The sequence below is a fragment of the Leopardus geoffroyi genome, chromosome B4 (genome assembly GCF_018350155.1).
Source record: "Leopardus geoffroyi isolate Oge1 chromosome B4, O.geoffroyi_Oge1_pat1.0, whole genome shotgun sequence".
NCBI classification, from domain to species: Eukaryota; Metazoa; Chordata; class Mammalia; order Carnivora; family Felidae; genus Leopardus; species Leopardus geoffroyi.
In genome coordinates this window covers 138333052-138351641 of record NC_059341.1, presented here as the reverse complement: position 1 = coordinate 138351641, position 18590 = coordinate 138333052, and the positions used below count along the sequence as shown (strand labels likewise).

The window sequence follows — 18590 nt, the reverse complement described above, 5'->3', positions numbered from 1 at the left end:
AGGAAGTAAAAGTGGTGAGAGCGGACATCCTGCCTTATTCCCAGTCTTAGGGGCAGAGCATTCAGTCTTTCACAGTTAGATATGGTTTTAATTTTAAGGTGCCCTTTAGCAGATTGAGATAGTTCCTTCCTATTTATAGTTTGCTTACATGTTTCATCATGAATGGATACTTTTTCTGTCGTCTTTTTTTTTTTTTTTTTTTTAGAGTTAATGTTTTGTTTTTATTTTGGGGACAGAGAGAGACAGAGCATGAACGGGGGAGGGGCAGAGAGAGAGGGAGACACAGAATCGGAAACAGGCTCCAGGCTCTGAGCCATTAGCCCAGAGCCCGACACGGGGCCCGAACTCACGGACCGCGAGATCGTGACCTGGCTGAAGTCGGACGCCCAACCGACTGCGCCACCCAGGCGCCCCTTTCTGTCGTCTTTTGAGATGATTACATGGTTGGGGTTTTTTATTGTTTATTAATGTAGTAAATTATACTGATTGATTTTAGAATGTTAAACCAACTTGACATACCTAGGATAAACCCGACTCAGTCATACTGTATTGTATCCTTTTCAAATATTTTTGGATCTGATTTGCTAAAATTTTGTTAAGGATTTTTGCATCTACATTCATGAGTGTATTGGTATACATATTTTTTTCTTGGAATATCTTTGTCATGTTTTTGTATCAGGGTAATGCCTAATGCCAAACCCATAAAATGAATCAAGAATTGTTCTCTCCTCTTGTTTTTTCTGGAAGGGTTTTTGTAGAATTAGATTACTTCTCTCCTAAAAGTTTGGTGAAATTTGCCAGTGAAGCCACTGAGGCCACCTACCTTTCTTCGTGGGAAAGTTTTTAGTTACAAATTCAGTTTTCCTAATAGATGTAGGGCTAGTCAGGGTATTTTTTTCCTTGAATGGGTTCTAGTAGTTTATTTCTTTCAAGGAATTTATGTGTTTCACCCAGGTTGTCAAATTTATTAACATAAAGTTAATAATAATCACTTTTTATCCTTTTTAATGCCTGTAGGATCTGTACTGATATCATCTCTTTTATTTCTGATATTGGTGATTTATCGTCTTTCTTTCTATCGTCTTTCTTTTCTTTCTATTCGTCTTTCTTTCTTTTCTTTATTTTTTTTTTTAATTTTTTTTTTCAACATTTATTTATTTTTGGGACAGAGAGAGACAGAGCATGAACGGGGGAGGGGCAGAGAGAGAGGGAGACACAGAATCGGAAACAGGCTCCAGGCTCTGAGCCATCAGCCCAGAGCCCGACGCGGGGCTCGAACTCACGGACCGCGAGATTGTGACCTGGCTGAAGTCGGAAGCTTAACCGACTGCGCCACCCAGGCGCCCCTCTTTCTTTTCTTTAAAAGAAGTTTTGATCCTTTCTAAGAGCAGCTCTTGGCTTCGTTGGTTTTCTCTGTGGTTTGTCTATGTTGTTGATTTCTGTTCTCACCTTTATTGTTTTCTTCCTTCTACTTATTTTGGTATATAAGCATTATTTTCTAATATGAGTATTTTGAACTGTATCTTTCCTTGCAATTATTGCTTATACTGCATCCCACTACTTCTGGTATGTTGTGTTTTCAGTCTCATCCCATTCAAAATATTTTCGAACGTCCCATGTGATTTCTTTCAAAGACCCTTCTGGGGTTCAGAAGTGTGTTGTTTAATAGACACCTGCTGGGGGGTGGGTGGAGTATTCTTTCGGTGGCAGTTAAATCTAGTCACTCGAATCCTCTCTGTAACTTACTGGTCCTCTGCCTGGTCATTCAGCAAACACTGAGAGGGGTGTTGAAATTTCCAAGTGTACTTTTGGATCTGTCCATTTCTTCTTCTGGTGGTGTGAGTTTATTTTAATTTAAAATTTTTTAGTGTTTTATTTATTTTTGAGACAGAGACAGAGCGTGAGCAGGGGAGGGGCAGAGAGCGAGCGAGACACAGAATCCAAAGCAGGCTCCAGGCTCTGAGCTGTCAGCACAAAGCTCAATGCAGGGCTCGAACTCACAAACCGCGAGATCATGACCTGAGCCAAAGTCGGACGCTTAACCGACTGAGCCATCCAGGCGCTCCAACTTTATGTATTTTAAAGCCTTGTGATTAGGTCTATACATATTTGGGATCATTAGGTCTTTTTGCTGAATTAAACCCTTTATCCTTGTAAAATGCCCCCCTCTTTATCCCTGTCATATTCTTTTTTTCTGAAGTCTGCTTGAACTTCAGTAGATTATCTTTCTAAAAAAATATGTCTACTACTGTTTATTGAATTTCTCATAAAAATCCAACTGGAATTCTGATTGAGATTCTGGTTCTGATTATATATTTATTTGGGGAGAACATCTTCAAAATATCAAGTCCTCTCATCTAAGAACATAGTATGACTCTTCATTTATTCTAATCATCTATATTCTTTATTAGAATTTTAAAGTTTTCTTTTCCATTGAGATCTTGTGTTATCATAAGTTACTTCCTAGATATTGTAGAGGTTTTTTTTTTTTTTTCTCTTATGAACAGTATTTCTTTTTATGCTGTATTTCTAGTTGGTTTCTACTGGTGTAGAAACATGCTATCGACGTTTAGATCGATGTAACATATGATAAGTTTGCTAAAATCTCTCGTTACCTCCAGTAGCTTATCTATTATGTCCCTGGGATGCCTCTGACATCCGACTGAAAATGTGGAGTAGGCAGTTGAATGTACAGGCTAGGAGTTCATGGGAGAGGTGCAGGCGGAGGTATAAAGTCTGGGTCTGTATGCAGATGGCACTTAAAGCCACGTGCCTGGGTGAGATCACCAGAAACTATTAAAGGAGCAGCCAGTGAGGGGAGAGGAAAGCTGGAGTAGTGTGGTGTCCAGAGCCAGTGAAGAGTGTCTCACTCATATGTGGTCTGCATACGAGTCTGCAGCAGAAATAGGTCCTTCGGGGGTTTGTTCTTAACCACCACCACAGGCGCTATTGTCAGCGGCTAAGAGCAGAGCCTCCGAGGGTGTCACGCCTGGCTCCACCGTGTCCTGACTGGGTGGCCTTGGGCAGGAAACTTGGCTCTGCCTGGGTCTGCTCGTCCTCATCGTAAACAGGGATAGTACTACCACCCACCTCAGAGAGTCCTAGGACTTAAGTGAGTTAAATCACGGAAAGGTGTTTGTAACAGCAGCTGGCATGCAGTAACCTCTCATGGAATAGCACTCGGCTTTTATCATTCCTGTTCTTGTTGAGGTCTGTGTATCAGCAGGATCTAGCACAATCTCTGATAACAGTGCTGTAAAACGTTTCTGGATTGAATGTTGCTGTTAGGGTATGTGAGGGAGACAGGATGGGAAGAATGAGCTACAGTTGGTCTTGGAATTCTTTACGAGGAGTCTGTGAAGCTGGCAAAGTAGGAAGTGCTTCAGGAAGGAACATGTTCTTTAGTTCCCAAGTTTGGAGTTTGTGGATGACTAGCCATTTGCAAAGACTGACTAAATAAGCAATAAATACAATACAAATAAACAATAAACAAATAAACAATAAATAAACTACAATAAATAAATTGTAACTTAAAGAGGAAGGGAGGGAGGGAGATAATAAAAGATTGAAGAAACATGTATCATATGCAATGTATGAATTCTGATTCAAACAAACCAGTTTTTTTTTTTAACGAGACTCAGGAAATCTGGCAGTGATCACAATTTAATATTAAGGAATTGTCATCAGTTCTATCTATAGTAGTTTGTGGTTTTGTTCTAATGGTCACTTCACTTTCAGAGACACATACTAAAATGTTGACAAATGAAATTATATGATGCCTGAAATGTGCTTCAAATAACCCAGTGCTGGAGAGCAGTGCCCAGTAGAGTTCTAGATGAAACAGGATTCATTATAGTATTCCTTCTACTTTTGTAGTTTTTAAAAAATTTTCCACGATAACAATTAAAAATAAAGAACTAAAGGCTCTTTACCACTTGTAACACTTGACTCTGTTATACTAGATTAGAATTTGAGAAACAGAAAACTCGGCTTAATATTCAACTTGAATATAGTCGCAATCAGCTGAAGAAGAAGCTGAATAAGATCCGTACATTAGAAGAAACCATCGAAAAAGGCAGAGAAGACATCGATAACCTAAAGAAGGTAACTAATTATAGGCGGCTGAAGTGCGTTGCCATTGAAATGATTTCTTTCATTGCGTAAACACTGTTGGACTCCTGAAGTGTTCTCATAGTGACGGGAAGGGTAGGGGGCAGGTTTGAGAAATACTGGAAGTAAAATCAGCAGGTTCACAAATTATTAGGTGTTGAAGTGGGAGAGGTGTGTGGGGGGTAGGTGCCGCTGAGGACTCCTGAGTTCTAATTTGGGCGATTTGTGGATAGAGGGGCAAGTTAAAGAGAGGAAAGTCTGGACCCACGGAGCTTGAGTTGCCTGTGTGAGATCTAGATAGCAAACTCTAGCAGGTGAAGGGCACGTGGAGAACAGGAGAAGCCCAGACTGGTTAATGGGAGTAGATTGAAGCCATATGTGCATGGTTGAGACCTCACCCCACCCCCCACCCCCCACCCCCCAACCCCGCCCTGCCGCCCAGACAGAGCAGTAGATGCTGAGGAACAGTGAAGCGAGGGGGGAGCTCAGGAAGGAGGAAGTGAGAACAGTTGTCAAAAAGGTAAAGTCTGGGAGATGTCTGCTTAATTGCCAATGAAGAGGTCATTTTTGCAAAAACATTTTCATTGGACAACGTCCAATGGAACAGAGTCAGAGGGTAGCAAGCTGAGGAATGAATCCAAAGGACAAAGGCAGGTAGTAATTACCAGTCTCCAAGAAGTGTAGAACAAGAGTGGGTCACATTCGGGAATAGAAGTTCAAGCAGCACACAGAATCACTGCTTTGCTTTACTGACGATGAGATGATCTGTTGACCTTATTAACGTAAAAGATAATTAGGTCTACAATGCAAATCATCTTCATTCAGGCTGAAGAAACTTGTCTGCAAATTGTGGATGAACTCATGGTGAAGCGGCAGCAACTTAAGGACGTATTTGTCACTCAGAATGCCAACACGGAGAAGGTCCAAGCTCAGCTTGAAGAAGAACGGAAGAAAGTTCTGGCTATTGATAGGTAATGGAGAAGTTTGTCAGCTTAAAGGACCATAACCAGAGTTTTAAAGACATTTACTACCAATTTAAAATCTGTGAGAGGCAGTTTGTTATTTGAATATGTGTCCCACATCACACCTTTCAGACATTCTCATTTAGGGGAAAACCAAAAGAGGCGGTCAGTTGTTGAGAATGCATAGTTCTTTTTGGCAGATGCTGACGTGGCCCTGAACAGAGAGTCCCTTACCCGGAGTCCCTCTGACACTGGTGTACAGGGTCTTCCTACAGTCCGCCTGGGTGAGGACGCACGGCGGGCCGGTGGGGGGGATCTGGAGCCAGCCCGTGTGGTTGGTACCCCGGTTCTGCTGCTTACACGCTGTGCCTGCCTTTCCTCGGAAGGAAATACTAACATGGGGATCTCATAGTGCCTGCCTCCCCGGACGGTTGTCGGGATTCAGTGAGGGGTTGTTCATAGGACACTTAGAGCCTGGCACGTGATGAGCATGTGTGTTTGTCGTGATGGTGACAAGGACACTTGGAGTCAGGTGGCTTGTTGCACCCCAGCAACCTCTGCCTTTCAACCGTCAGTGGTCAGATGAAACGTGCGCTCTGTTTCTGTTTTTGCTCCACTCTTGGCATTTCGTAGTTTTCCTCACTGTTCAAAGCCCTTCAGCATTTCGAGATAGAGCAGAAAGTTCTTTGTCTAAGGTTTCTGAGTGGAGTTAAAGTTCATCTACTCTTGAATTGTTTTCATGGTTGTATTTAGTTTAAACAGAACCATATCTCTGTTTATCATCATATTCTTGAAAACCACATAATTCTTCATTTATTTTATTTTTTGGTCCTGTTTCTGGGACCTCTTAAAAATACCACGTTGTTTTACTTGGTAAAACCCCCAAACCCTCATTTAAGATAGAAGGCATTACATTAATAGGGGCTGTAGGAAATAGGTATGTCATGACTTACCTGGTAAGACATTTCTCTTGTTAAAAGATTGTTTCTCTTGGTTTGAGGCTCTAAAGTGTAGAGCTTATATTGAGGGAGAAATGCAGCTTGAAAAATTATATAGATTTTAAAGCCAAACTAGCCTGATGAAAGTAATTATGTTTATTATTTGAAAATGCTCCATTGGATAAATTAATTACATTCATGGCCTTTCTCAAGAGCGTTAAAGTTTACATAACAGCATCAGTTGCGATAACTCTAGAACTTACAGCACTCCTAGGAAAAAATCTTTTCCGTGCAGTTTTATTTGTAACTCATTCGTTTCTCTTCTCTGGTACAGCTCGAATGGGTAAAATATAATCACTTCTCATATCTGTGTATTTACAGGGAAGCGGGAAAATGGCAAAAAGAAGTTGTCATCATTCAGACTTCTTTGGAACAGAAACGGCTAGAAAAGCACAATATGCTGCTTGACTGCAAAGTTCAAGACCTTGAAATAATTCTTTTGTTGGGATCGCTGGACGACATCGTTGAAGTGGAGGTATTCTACCACGTGACTTCATAATGCACGCAGCTGTGGGGAACTTGTGTAACGCCCGGTGGCTGCTTAGCAGACGGTTCCCCTGGGCCCACCCAGAGCCCCGTTAGGAGTGGAGGAGACATCTCCTGGGAGGCAAAAGGATCATCGTTACAGAGGACTGAGCGTCTTGTGCCGTCTCTTCCATCTCTTGCCCATCCACGTCCTCTGAGCCCCCGCGGGATGGGCCGGTTTCTTTCCCACACGTTAGATACCCGAGAGTAGAGTGAGAGCCGCTGGAGTTAGCGACCTCTGGGGGTGGTGTTAGGAAGGCTGTGCTGTGGCTTCAGACAGAGTATCTTCCGGTTAGCTCGCCACAGGATGCAACAGAAACGGCTGGTCCTGCCTTTCAGGTCATTCCTCTCTGAGCCCTTTCTTCCCTGGGGTCTCCCCCCTACCTCCCTCCTCCCCGCCCTGCTCTGCCCGGCAGTCAGACATCTACTCTGTTCCGTCCACCCTCCACTCCAGAAGTCCTTCGTCCTTGCTAACATGACTACTTCTCACGACCTTATACTCCAAGTCTTTGTCTTTTTTCTCTATGTTAGCAGAGATCACATTCCAGACAGGAGGTAAGGAAAGGAGAAAGCCCTTTCCAGGCCACAAATGACATAAACCCAGTTCAGAGGCTTTAAAGGGGGTAAAGGGACAGGACTGGAATGGAGGCGATCTCATGCCAGACTCAGTCCAGGAATTTGAACACCATCAAGAACTCTTTCTGGCTCAGTGTATATTGGCTTTATTCTCCCAAATGGGCCTTCCCCACAAGGCTACAGCTGTAACCACTAGTTCTGACCAGAGGGGAAAGAGAACTCTCCCCTACTCTCTGCTGGGAAAATCCTGGGGAAGAACTCTGGCTCGTTCTGGGTCACCGGTCCACTTGTGTAGATGCAGAGAGAGAAGGGAGGGAGGGGGTCTATTAACAGCAGAAGTACATGGGAGCAGAAAAACAATAGTCATTATACTCTAGAAAGAAAAATAGTATTTTTTTTTAATTTATTTTTTAGAGCAAGCGCTCCAGCAGGGGAGAGGGGCAGAGAGAGAGAGAGAGAGAGAGAGAGAATCTTAAGCAGCAGCCTGACATGAGGCTCAATCTCACAACCCTGGAATCATAACCTGAGCCAAAATCAAAAGTCCGATGCTCAACTGACTGAGCCACCCAGGAGCCCCTGCATTCACTTTTTAAAGTATGATGCTTCTTAAGAATAAAGTGTTGAGGAGAGTGAAAAGGTCCCAACCATATTGTCCCGGGAAGAGAAGTCTTGGGGAATACGATCATTTTCCTCCAATAGAAGATGGCCTGTCCCAGAGCAAAGATCACATTGGTTCTTTCTGGTCCCAAGGTGGATACAGGGTTGGGGAGGAGAGGCCACAGAAACAGCTTTCCTCTCCTAGGGAGCACTTTTACCACTACTTGAGTGGTGAGTTCCCTGATTGGAATTTGGTAAGCACGTCTGGTAGTGGCCACATAATGGGGATACAATATAAGATCTTCTATAAAGGCTAAAATAGAAAAAGCACTAGGTAGAAATTGTCTCTCTCCAGAGGGCTGAACAAGGAACACCAGGTAGAAATCATTTCAACAGTTGTCATAGGAGTAACTGTCTTATCACTGTTTTGAGGCTGAACCTGAGATTTCCCTTCCACTGGAGGTGTGGAGACAGGGTATGTTCCCTAGGTCTCCAGGATTCTCCTAGAAGACTCTTCTATGGTGGGAGAGACTGTGTCGGGTCATTAGTTCCAAAATCATTCTGTGCACACGGAGCATCTGGGGGTCTTGCTGCCGGGTCATCACAGCCTTGCAGGCCGCATGAGGATTTTAACTTTTTACCCGAGTGAGGTGGTGATCAACTGAAGGGCTCGGGACAGGTGGAGGAGTAGAGCTCCCCGTTTCGCATAACAAAGGAGGGGCTTCATCTGTTTTTCAGTTGGGAACTGAAGCAGAAAGTACCCAGGCAACAAGTGACATCTATGAAAAAGAAGCAGCCATTGAGGTAGACTACAGCTCCCTACAAGAGGATTTGAAGGTAAATGGAGGGCTAGTTGATGGTGACAGTGAATATTTACATATAATACAGAAGAGTTTTTTGACCATAGGTTCAGGGGGAAAAGTAGATTGCTAATGGTGTTTGAAGAAACGGTATAAACAGACAACTTCTTTTTAAATTTTTTTTTTTTTCAACGTTTATTTACTTTGGGGACAGAGAGAGACACAGCATGAACGGGGGAGGGGCAGAGAGAGAGGGAGACACAGAATCGGAAAGAGGCTCCAGGCTCTGAGCCATCAGCCCAGAGCCCGACGCGGGGCTCGAACTCACGGACCGCGAGATCGTGACCTGGCTGAAGTCGGACGCTTAACCGACTGCGCCACCCAGGCGCCCCAACAGACAACTTCTTAAAAATGTTTCTATCAGCCTTTCTCACTGTGTGTTCACAGAACACGAGTATCATGGAAACGCTTCCCAAATGAAGTCTTCTGTGGGCAGCCAGTTTTTTGAAAGGCTGTCTCCTTCGAGATTTACAGTGATCATTAGTCTCTGAGAAGTCCCGCAGCAGACACAAGTGGCCACCATACTCCAGGAGCCTGGGTCGGCCTGTCACCGTCCCGGTGTGGCCCCCACAGTAGGGGACAGACACATCCGTCACAGCTGCAGAGCACAGACCTGGGGTCCGGTTTCAGGGTCTCTAATCCAGCATCTCTGGCTCTGCTGCTCCGTCGTCCCTGTGAGCCGCGCTCCGATACTGCATTTGCGTTTTGCCTCCATCCTGAGGCCGCGTCTCTCGTTGAGGGCACAGCGACTAGCCGGTCCTAGCGTTCCAGCCACACAGCCCCGCAACCTTCAGGCAAGAGACAGGCCGCCTTCGTAGTGGTGTGTCAAGAGTGAAGAAGGGCTTTTCTGACAGAGCCCCAGGAGCCGTGCTGGCATCACAGTGGCCAGAACTGGTGACCAGTCACCGTCGGGGGGACAGGGTTGGTGAGCCTCAGATCACGCAGGGACCCCCGCCCCCTGCTACAAGGGACCCGTGAGGGAGGAAAGCTCAAACATGGGCTCTGTGAGACAGGGGTGGAGACTAGATGCCAGGTAGCAATGTCCACCTTTCAATTTCACATGTTCTTACAGGTGCTGTGAGATTTGCTGGGCTCTTGGATTGCAGTTCTATTTTTAGGCAGTCACAAAACAGCTTTTGTCTTCTCTGCAGTCTATTTAGTGCTTTCATATTTAGAAAATCCTTACCAACCTTATTACTGAGTAAATATTTATAAATATTGTTCGTGTTTTGTTTTCATTACCTATTTAATTCATCTGAAGTTTATTTCCGTAGGTGGCATAAGGTAAGTATGTTTTTAAGAAGTTACCCAAATTAGCCAGTGTACCCAACATTTTTCAAATAATTTTCTTCTCAATGCCTTAAAACGTCACATTCCTCATGTTAATGAACCACCCTGGGAGGGCAAGAACGCTTTCCTGGAAGGTCACGCCTACACCCCTTCCTCCTTTCCCTCCTCGCTTAAGGTCTCTTCATCCTGGTGGTTTCAGCTGAAGTGTCTCCCACTCCAGACTGGTTGGATGCCTTCTCCCTGCCCCGCAGCACCTCCGCTTACCGTTAGAGGGTTTCCACACTGTTGTAAATGCCAGCCTGGGTGTCCGACTTCCCAGTGAGCTCTTTAAGAGCAAGGACAGAACAGTTTTCATCACTGAATCCTCAGGGTCTAATCCATAAGTAAACGATCAGCATTTTTTAACGAATGAGAAAATGCGATCTATGAGTTGCTGCTTTCTGCCCACATTAGGAAGTGTGGAGGTGAAGCATGTTCCGGGAGAGCAGTATCTAGAACGCTGGAGCCACGGCACAACACAGCTGGCTAAGGGAGCCGCGGACAGCGCGGCCCAACTGTGTTTCAGACTCCGAGGCGCCAAGGGAGGGAAGGGGTGGCTGCGGAGAAAGGGAGGCAGGGACCTGGTCCTGAAGGGCCCTGTGCCTAATTACTCAGCAGCTAGGATCTGCAAGGCAAGCGGTCACCGCTGTTCTCTGTCGATAGGCTCTACAAACGGATAAAGAAGTGGAGGCCCGCCTCAGACTCCTGCTGCAGCAGGTGGCGTCCCAGGAGGAGGTCCTGTTGAAGACGGCGGCCCCAAACCTGAGAGCCCTGGAGAACCTGAAGACCGTCAGGGACAAGTTCCAGGAGTCCACAGACGGTGAGGCTGGGCGGCACTTGTCAGCAAGGCTGCACTCCTGGGGGTCGTGTGTTCTGTCTCTTTATTTTTAACTTAGATCTTTCTCTGTCATCCCATATTAATGTGTACTTTTAGTACTGAGTCACTAGTTGCTGCCTTTGTAAAAAGTGCTCTGCTTTAATTAAAAAAAAAAAAAAAAAACAAGTATACTGGTTATTTTAGAACATAATTTTTTATACCAGTATGATGGCCGTCTTAGATTCTCTTTCACAGAATTTGTCGCTATTATTTAAAAATTAGCCCTATTAGAAAAAGGGCCCATCATGTTCTTAGAATTAATAACAATTGGGGTATTTTAAAGGTAGATTTTACTCAAGACAACCAAGTTCAAAATCCAGTTTTTAAGATACTCTATGCTTTAAAGTTGCAATAAGAGAAGCCCTCCCCCCAGTGGTCTTCAAAGTAAAGAACGTTGCTTCTCTCTCAGCTTTTGAGGCCAGCAGAAAGGAAGCCAGAATGTGTAGGCAAGAGTTTGAACAGGTGAAAAAAAGGAGATACGACCTTTTCAGCCAGTGTTTTGAGCACGTCTCAGTCTCCATTGATCAAATCTACAAGAAGCTCTGCAGAAACGTCAGCGCCCAAGTAGGTATTTCCACCCCAAATGCTGCTGGAAACCGTGTTGGTGGTCGTTTTTTTCTGGTGGGAAATAAATATCCACCGCGTTGTCTGAGTGACCCACTTCCAGTCGATTCCAGAAGACTGGTTGCCATAGTAACTGCGTTCTAGATCCCACTCACTGTCCCACTGGTCAGCCTGGACAAGGCAGAACCTCTCTGGTTCTGTTTCTTCGTCTGAAAAACGAGGGGGTTCAGTCATTTGTTTCCAGATTCTCTTCAGTTCTGAGTTCTGTTGCCTGGTGCTGATTTGGTTTCATGGAACGGTCAGTGGTCTCTGTAGTACAGGTCACGTTCTGTAGAGGGTCTTGGGAATGGCTGACCTGGGGTCTGTGACAAGTTGGGCGGAGTACAAAGGAGAGGAAGGAACCAAAGGCAGGACTGTGTCGATAGTCCCTTTGCTATAACCTTTGCCCGTGATGCGGTCAGTACCCACAGCAGACCCCGTGGCACTGAACGTGGAACCAGGGGTGCATGGGGACTTCTATACCTGCTTTTACCTTTCTGCTGGTGTTCTTTTACGGCTGAAGGTTGATCCTGGATCACACTTAGGATTTTAGCTGAAAATAATTTACTTATCTTCAGTAAAGTAAGACTAAAATAAACCCATTAACTTCTTGAAGGCAGGATTCCTGCCTGTATCTACAGTACCTGGCCCGCAACGGCTATTCAGTAAATGGCTGATGACGGGCCAACGGGTGAGCTGAACAAAGACTGTTTTTGTCAGACTGCGACATGTGCTGCTGACCTTTGAATGGCAGTCCTACGGGCAGGCCTACTCCTTTGTGTGTGTGAGAATGTTTTCCCTCTCCTACCACCCACGCAACCCTATTTCCTGTGACTGCATGAACAGCTATACACATTGTTTACACGCATTAGTATTTTCCCATCGAAACGGAGGAAAACCTCACCAATAGAATATTTCACAACCTCTCTCAGTTTCCAAAGCCGGAATTTTACTAATTGCTTCTGTGATACTGCTAATAAATAACCTGCGTTTCAGGCATTTCTTAGCCCAGAAAACCCAGAAGAGCCTTACCTAGAGGGAATCAGCTATAACTGCGTGGCTCCAGGCAAACGGTTCATGCCAATGGACAATCTGTCGGGGGGAGAAAAGTGTGTGGCGGCTTTGGCCCTCCTGTTCGCGGTGCACAGGTAAAGGCCACAGTGAAGTGTCTTTCAGCATATGTGCTACAAAACTGTTTTCTTCAGCCAGACAATTCAGGTTGTTTTAGGCCTATAATAACTTAGACTGAAAATCTAACACATAATTCAGTCCTTGACAGATTTTCACTAAATTTCTGCAACTACCAGAGGCTACTAATATTCCAAGTTTATAGAAAGGAAAGAAAAGGAAATCCTGGGAGGGACGGATGTGACATCAGGATTGCCAACAAACAGAACAAAACATCCAACCCGTGTGTTGTTTTCCTAGTATAGATTCAGAGAGCCGTGTTTAGGTAAAGAATGTTACACAGAGGATTTCTTCTGAAAAAACGTTTAACCTCCTCCTCTCCACTAATGGTGGTGGCAGTCTGTGAGGAAAATGGACAAGAGGTCAGCTAAGATCAGGACGGCTAGTGTTCAACATTCTAGTCATTAGATGAAGGCCCAGGTGTGCATGGTGCTCCCTGTCTACTTTCACGACCAGAAGGATTGGCATCAGCTGATGTTCATAAGAGGAGGCCAGTACAGGAAAGGAAAAGAAAATACCACCATTCATGCGGGAGGCTTTGGGGAAAGCAGGCAGCAGGAATCGAAACGTGAGCCTGTGCTGAGCAAATCGCAGCAGAATAAGACTATTACTAGGGGTCCCTTACTAGTAATTACTGTTACCGTCCATTTATTCGACAGATACTGATTAGAGATCTACTGTGTGTCGGGTGGTGGTGCAGGCACCGGAGAGTCGGCAGGGAACAAAACAAAATCTTTGCCTCAAAGATATGTTATTTTTGTTGGGGAAGACAGAGGAGAAGGTATTTTAGTAAACTAACTCTCTGACAGAGAGACTATCAGGAGATGGCAGATGCTATAGAGAAGAAAATAAAGTAGGGAATTGGAGACAGTAAGTAGCAGGGAGGGATCTGCAATATTAGAGTCACCCTGGAAGGCCTATTTGAGAAGGCAACATTTGAACAAAGTTTGAAGGAATGAAGGGAGCAAGTCATGTGGATGTAGCTAAGGGAAGATTGTTCTAGACATGAGGAACAGCATGTGCAAAGGCCCTGAGGCCAGAGACAGCCAGCATCCGTAGTGAATGGGCCGTATGCGACAGTGGTGGACACAGGGATAGGAACTGTGGTAGCCGTCAGGGAGAAAGGGGAAGAGGGGCTGGACCAGGGTGAGTGTCGGCTGAGCAGACAAGGTGTGGGGTGAGAAGGAGGCGGCAGGGGTGACACATACCAGCTCGAGTGAAAAGACCGTGGGAGGGAACAGGTCTGGAGGGGCAGCTGAGGGGCGGGATTTGGGATGAGCTTTAGCTGTTTATCAGACACCCACCAGGAACCGTTGGGCAAGCCGTTGGGCACATGAGGCAGGTAGGGTGTGGGAGCCATCGGCATACGGATGGTGTTTAAATCCCAGAGATGAGATGAAACCACGCGCGAGCCAATTAGCGTGGAAGGACCATGGACCGTACCCCAGGGCACCGCGGTGTGAAAACGTTCGAGCACCGCACGGAGAGGAGCTGGCGGAAGAGACCGGGAAGGAGCGGTGGGGGAGGTGGGGGAGTAGACGGTCATCTGTGACATCAGACCGCCAGGTGGGGGCAGCCCCCAATGCCACCCGCAAAGGTCACGGGGGACACCGACTGAGCACTGCCCGTTGGATTCGGCACCGTCGGGGTCACTGGTGACTTGGTGACTGAGGCGGAAGCATCCAAGGGGATGGATCTTGTTCAGTCTGAACACTGTTAATCTTCTCCAGGTCTCTCGAAAACCAAAGCTGTTACTTGTAATTTCTTCCTAGTTTTCGGCCCGCTCCGTTCTTTGTCTTAGATGAAGTGGACGCAGCCCTGGACAACACGAACATTGGCAAAGTGAGTGTCTCTCTGCTCTTAATTTCCAAAAGAACACCTGTAGTCCAAGGATCACGTGCTGGTCAGAAGGCCGCCTACCTTGGAACACCCAGTTGGTTGGAGAACGGCTGATTAAAAATCAAATCTAAGTTAAAGATCTAAACTGGAGAGGCTGTGGGGGAGCAGTTTTCATTCGAGGGGCAGGGGATCCTCAATTGCTGGGGAATCAAAACAGGGAGTCGGGTCAGGATCACTGTGCTGAATCCACAGCCCTGCTGGTGGGTGGCTTCTCCCCGGTTCTAGACGTCAGTGTAAAGCCACCTGAAAGACGGACTGTGAGGCCACAGCTCCCCACTGTGAGTCTGACGGGAGCACGGGGTCAGCCGTGGAAGCGCGACCAAAGAGGAGGGGCGGTTCTGCCTGCAGACTCCTGGCGTCACGGTCCCGCTGCCAGAGCCGTCCATTCTGGAGATGGGCGAATTGGACTCCTGGTTCCGCTTCCAGGCACGTTCATCTTCCAGAGACGACCAGGCTCTTTGTAAACTGGCATCGTGGCGTATATACCTGAGTCTCGTGAGCTTGGCTGAGGAGTCCACCTCTGAGAGACGGAGTCCTGGGTCCCTGACGCTGGGCTCCCTGGAGCCCGCCAGGAGATGCCAGAGTCGGGGGGGGGGGTTTCGGGAGCTGCGGCTGAGGCCCTTCTGGCGGCCCACGTGGCCTCACTCATCGCTGCCCGAGCTGTGTTCATCCAGCCCAGGTTTCTCATCCCCGCGTTCTGAACACGTCCGCTCCGTAGTCAGAGGTTTAAAAACCAGATCCCCGATCCCTTTGAACTTTGTAGAGGACAGGAAAGAGCCACCTTCTGTGACCTGCCAGGCATCAGGTTAACTGGGGAAGGGAAAGAAAACAGGAACAAAAGACAATCTGTTTGTCTCCTGAACGCCGGCCAGCGTGCATCGGCTCATTGGACTCAACGGCCTCATTTAGGAGACCTCTTCCCCCGAAGAGGTGAATTTTGGCGCTTGGTAGCCCATCTTCTGTATGTTGGGGGGGGGGGGGGGGGTCTATTTTTGTGGGCTCTTTTCTCATTAGCTTTTAAGGTATCCGTGCCTTCCAGCAAGATGGAGCCGTATTACTGGCCTCTCCAGGGACGAGGTCTTACTTAAGGCTGTTCTGTGGCATCCAGCCTGTGTATTAAAGACCTGTCACCTTTCAGTCTCCCTCAGGATCCACCCTGCCGACCGCTCCGCTGCCATGCTGAGCGCGGGCGGACGTGTGAGCGGCTCCCAAGTGACGGCCACCCCCTCTGGTGCCCACCGTGCACCTCGGGCAGCTCGGCAAACACAGTGTGTCCCACCCCCCTCCCGCTCACAGCCGCTCCACAGTGGCTACCGCTGCCTCTGATGCTGAACCGAGTTCCTTCTGCCTGTGAATTCAACCCCTTCACCAGAAAGTTTCCCCTCCTGGTCCCTCACCTCCACCAGTGACTCCTCGCCCAGCACTGGGCCATAGTCCCACACAGTCGGGACGTGTACGCGCGGCCCAGAGCCATCCAGCCCCTCAGAGACGTGCGGGGGGTGGGCAAATATCCTGGGAGGCTGTGCCCAGTCCTTCTCCATCTCCCTCTGGATTCTCAGCAGATTTCGTTCAACAAGACCCCTTTCTATCTTACTCCCTCCCATTCCTTGGATTTGAGGATGGTTCCTGAATATATATAATTGCCACTTTTCCCATCTTCTGGCTCTGAGTTATTAGCAAAATAGGAAGATGGAAATTTAAAGACCGGTCCTTCCTCAATGTCTGAGTGGTCGTTTTTACCTTGTTATGAAAACTGATTGCATGTTCACTTGATGATATCTTAAGTTAGAGCTTTGTTCTTTAAAATATTCTTAAAGTTTAGATGGCAGATTTCATAAGATTTACAATTTTTTTCACCTTTTAATCTGAGCGGTTTCCGTTTCTGCACTTATACTGGGTTTACTGAGTTACCAGAAAGGCAAGTAAGTGCTTTGTCCCCTACAATGGGCAGAGATGGGCACAGTCACCCTCCCGGGGCCCAGAAAGGAAGCCTTTCCTTGCTGGTGAAATGTGTGCTTTTTGTCCACCCCTTCCCCCCCCAGGTCTCAAGTTACATCAAAGAGCAGACTCAGGAGCAGTTTCAGATGATAATCATTTCCCTAAAAGAGGAGTTCTATTCCCAGGCCGATGCGCTGATAGGCATCTACCCGGAGGTAAAAGGCAGCCCCAGGAGTCTCCCTGTTGTGTCCTGAAGTGAAATTACAAGTACCAGTGGGGTCTGCACCTGCTGTTTGATTTCTGCAGTTGATAACTATTAGGCTTAAGTGATTTTTTTTGAATCAAATAAGATTTTTTAAAACGACTTATTTTTCTACGACAGTAGACAGAATTTTTAAGATGGACTTGAAGTGAAAAAGCAAACAAAATTACAGAGCTGTAAGGTACACACTAAACTGTTAATACGGTGTTTCATATTTCCGTAATGTCTGCATGTTTTAGACCAAACAAATGCACTGTGGGTAGCACTAAAGGGCCCATTTATCTTTCAGAAAGGACCAGAGGGGGAACAAAACAAATTCACCAGACGTTCCAAGTTGTATAGTAACTTAGAATTCAAACACACCTACAGCTGTTCAAAATACTTACCGGAGCTAATGGAGTAGAGCAGCTAATTCAGATCATTCAGTTTGGGGACAGTAAGGCTTTACTTCCTGAGTTTTCATTTAAACGAAGATAAAAATTTCCCTTCCTGTGCCTACAAGATGCAAGGGAGCACCGGAAATTCTCACACCAGCGTAGGGGAACAAAAAGTACCTTTTTCCTCTACGCACTTAGGTTCTCTGGCCCCAGGTTCTCTGGCTGGGGCCCTGTAATCAGACTGGCAAAAGGCAGATTAACAGGAGGAAAACGGCTTAACACGTGCATCACACATGTACACGTAGACACCCTGGTGAAGAGTAGCCCCAAGGGCTGCCGGCTAGACCCCGCACTTACACACCATTCCAGGCTAACACGAGGGACGGGGGCTGGGGGGCAGGCGAGGGGAGCCGTGGTAAGCACGGATCGCTTAGCAAGTCCTGTGGTGCGTGTGGAAGCGGGCGCCTTCTCCACCGGTGAGAGCTGGTGAGAGCGGAGCGGGGCCTCCTACATCGAGCGCATTTCCTTTGTGAATACGGAGCCCTGGAGCCCGGTCCTTAGAGCTGCTCCTGCGTCAGCTGGTTCGCAGTAGCCTTTAGCTCAGAGCAGTCCGTGCACCAGAAGGGCACGCGCTGGGACCTTTTACCAGATAATACAAAACATAAAGCTGATGTAAATGGAGACATCTCCCCCAAGTCGACAGGTGACTTGAGCCGTCTTTTCTCATTTCAGTTCGACGACTGCATGTTCAGCAGAGTTCTGACCCTGGATCTTTCCCAGTATCCAGACACTGAAGGCCAAGAAAGCAGCAAAAGAAACCAAGAGTCGCGTTAGGACCACGAGTGCCCCCTGAGCACCTGGGGGTGTCCGTGACCTGGGTCGCGGTCACGGCTGCCTAGTTGTTGCTCTTGAATGACAGACTGCTGGAGCAGTCGGGACAGCCTGGGCCGCTGTAGCTCGCGTCCATCATTCGGGCCCCCTTCCCATGGGTAAGGTTTCCTGAGGTAGTGTTGAGCGAATTATTAAAAAAAAAAAGTGTAATTTTGTGTCATTCTGAAAGCCAGTCAGAATAATTTTGGATTCTGCATTATTTTCACTTAGGTCTTGCCTAGTATGTTTAAGTAATCTTTCAGGGAAACTCTTGGTTCTCAAATATTGTTAGTTATAGAACGTTGAACCTGGGTTTTATGGGAAGTTATTTCAGGGGAACTGATGTCAATACAGGAAATCTCAGTAAAGAATATTCTAACTGCAGATGTCTCTGATCTATCATTTTAGAAACAAAAATTCTTTTAAGGTGAAACAATTATGTCTGCTTCAATGCAATCTGAATTTTTCTAAGTATAAATCTGTTGGGAAAACGTCGAACACAGGCTTTCCTAAGTAACAACGGACTCCTCTGCTTAAATACATGGTTCTGGGGAGGAAAGTTGCAGCATTTTCAATAATACTTCATTTCCCTTTCAGAATGGATTAGAGTTTCGTACAC

The 18590-nt window shown here is 46.5% G+C and overlaps 1 protein-coding gene across 9 annotated transcripts in view; it reads left to right on the top strand.

The window, feature by feature from the left end:
• SMC1B (structural maintenance of chromosomes 1B) overlaps positions 1-18355 on the top strand; it is an 87268-nt gene extending 68913 nt beyond the window's left edge. For all 9 annotated transcript variants that reach the window (XM_045466531.1, XM_045466536.1, XM_045466535.1 and 6 more), the window contains 10 exons: positions 3963-4104; positions 4936-5081; positions 6392-6545; positions 8507-8605; positions 10621-10777; positions 11244-11398; positions 12434-12585; positions 14398-14467; positions 16567-16677; positions 17834-18355. In XM_045466531.1, coding sequence (XP_045322487.1) covers positions 3963-4104; positions 4936-5081; positions 6392-6545; positions 8507-8605; positions 10621-10777; positions 11244-11398; positions 12434-12585; positions 14398-14467; positions 16567-16677; positions 17834-17935 — 1288 coding nt within the window. In that variant the 3' untranslated portion in view covers positions 17936-18355. The remainder of the gene's footprint in view (positions 1-3962; positions 4105-4935; positions 5082-6391; positions 6546-8506; positions 8606-10620; positions 10778-11243; positions 11399-12433; positions 12586-14397; positions 14468-16566; positions 16678-17833) is intronic.
• Positions 18356-18590: the final 235 nt, after the last annotated feature.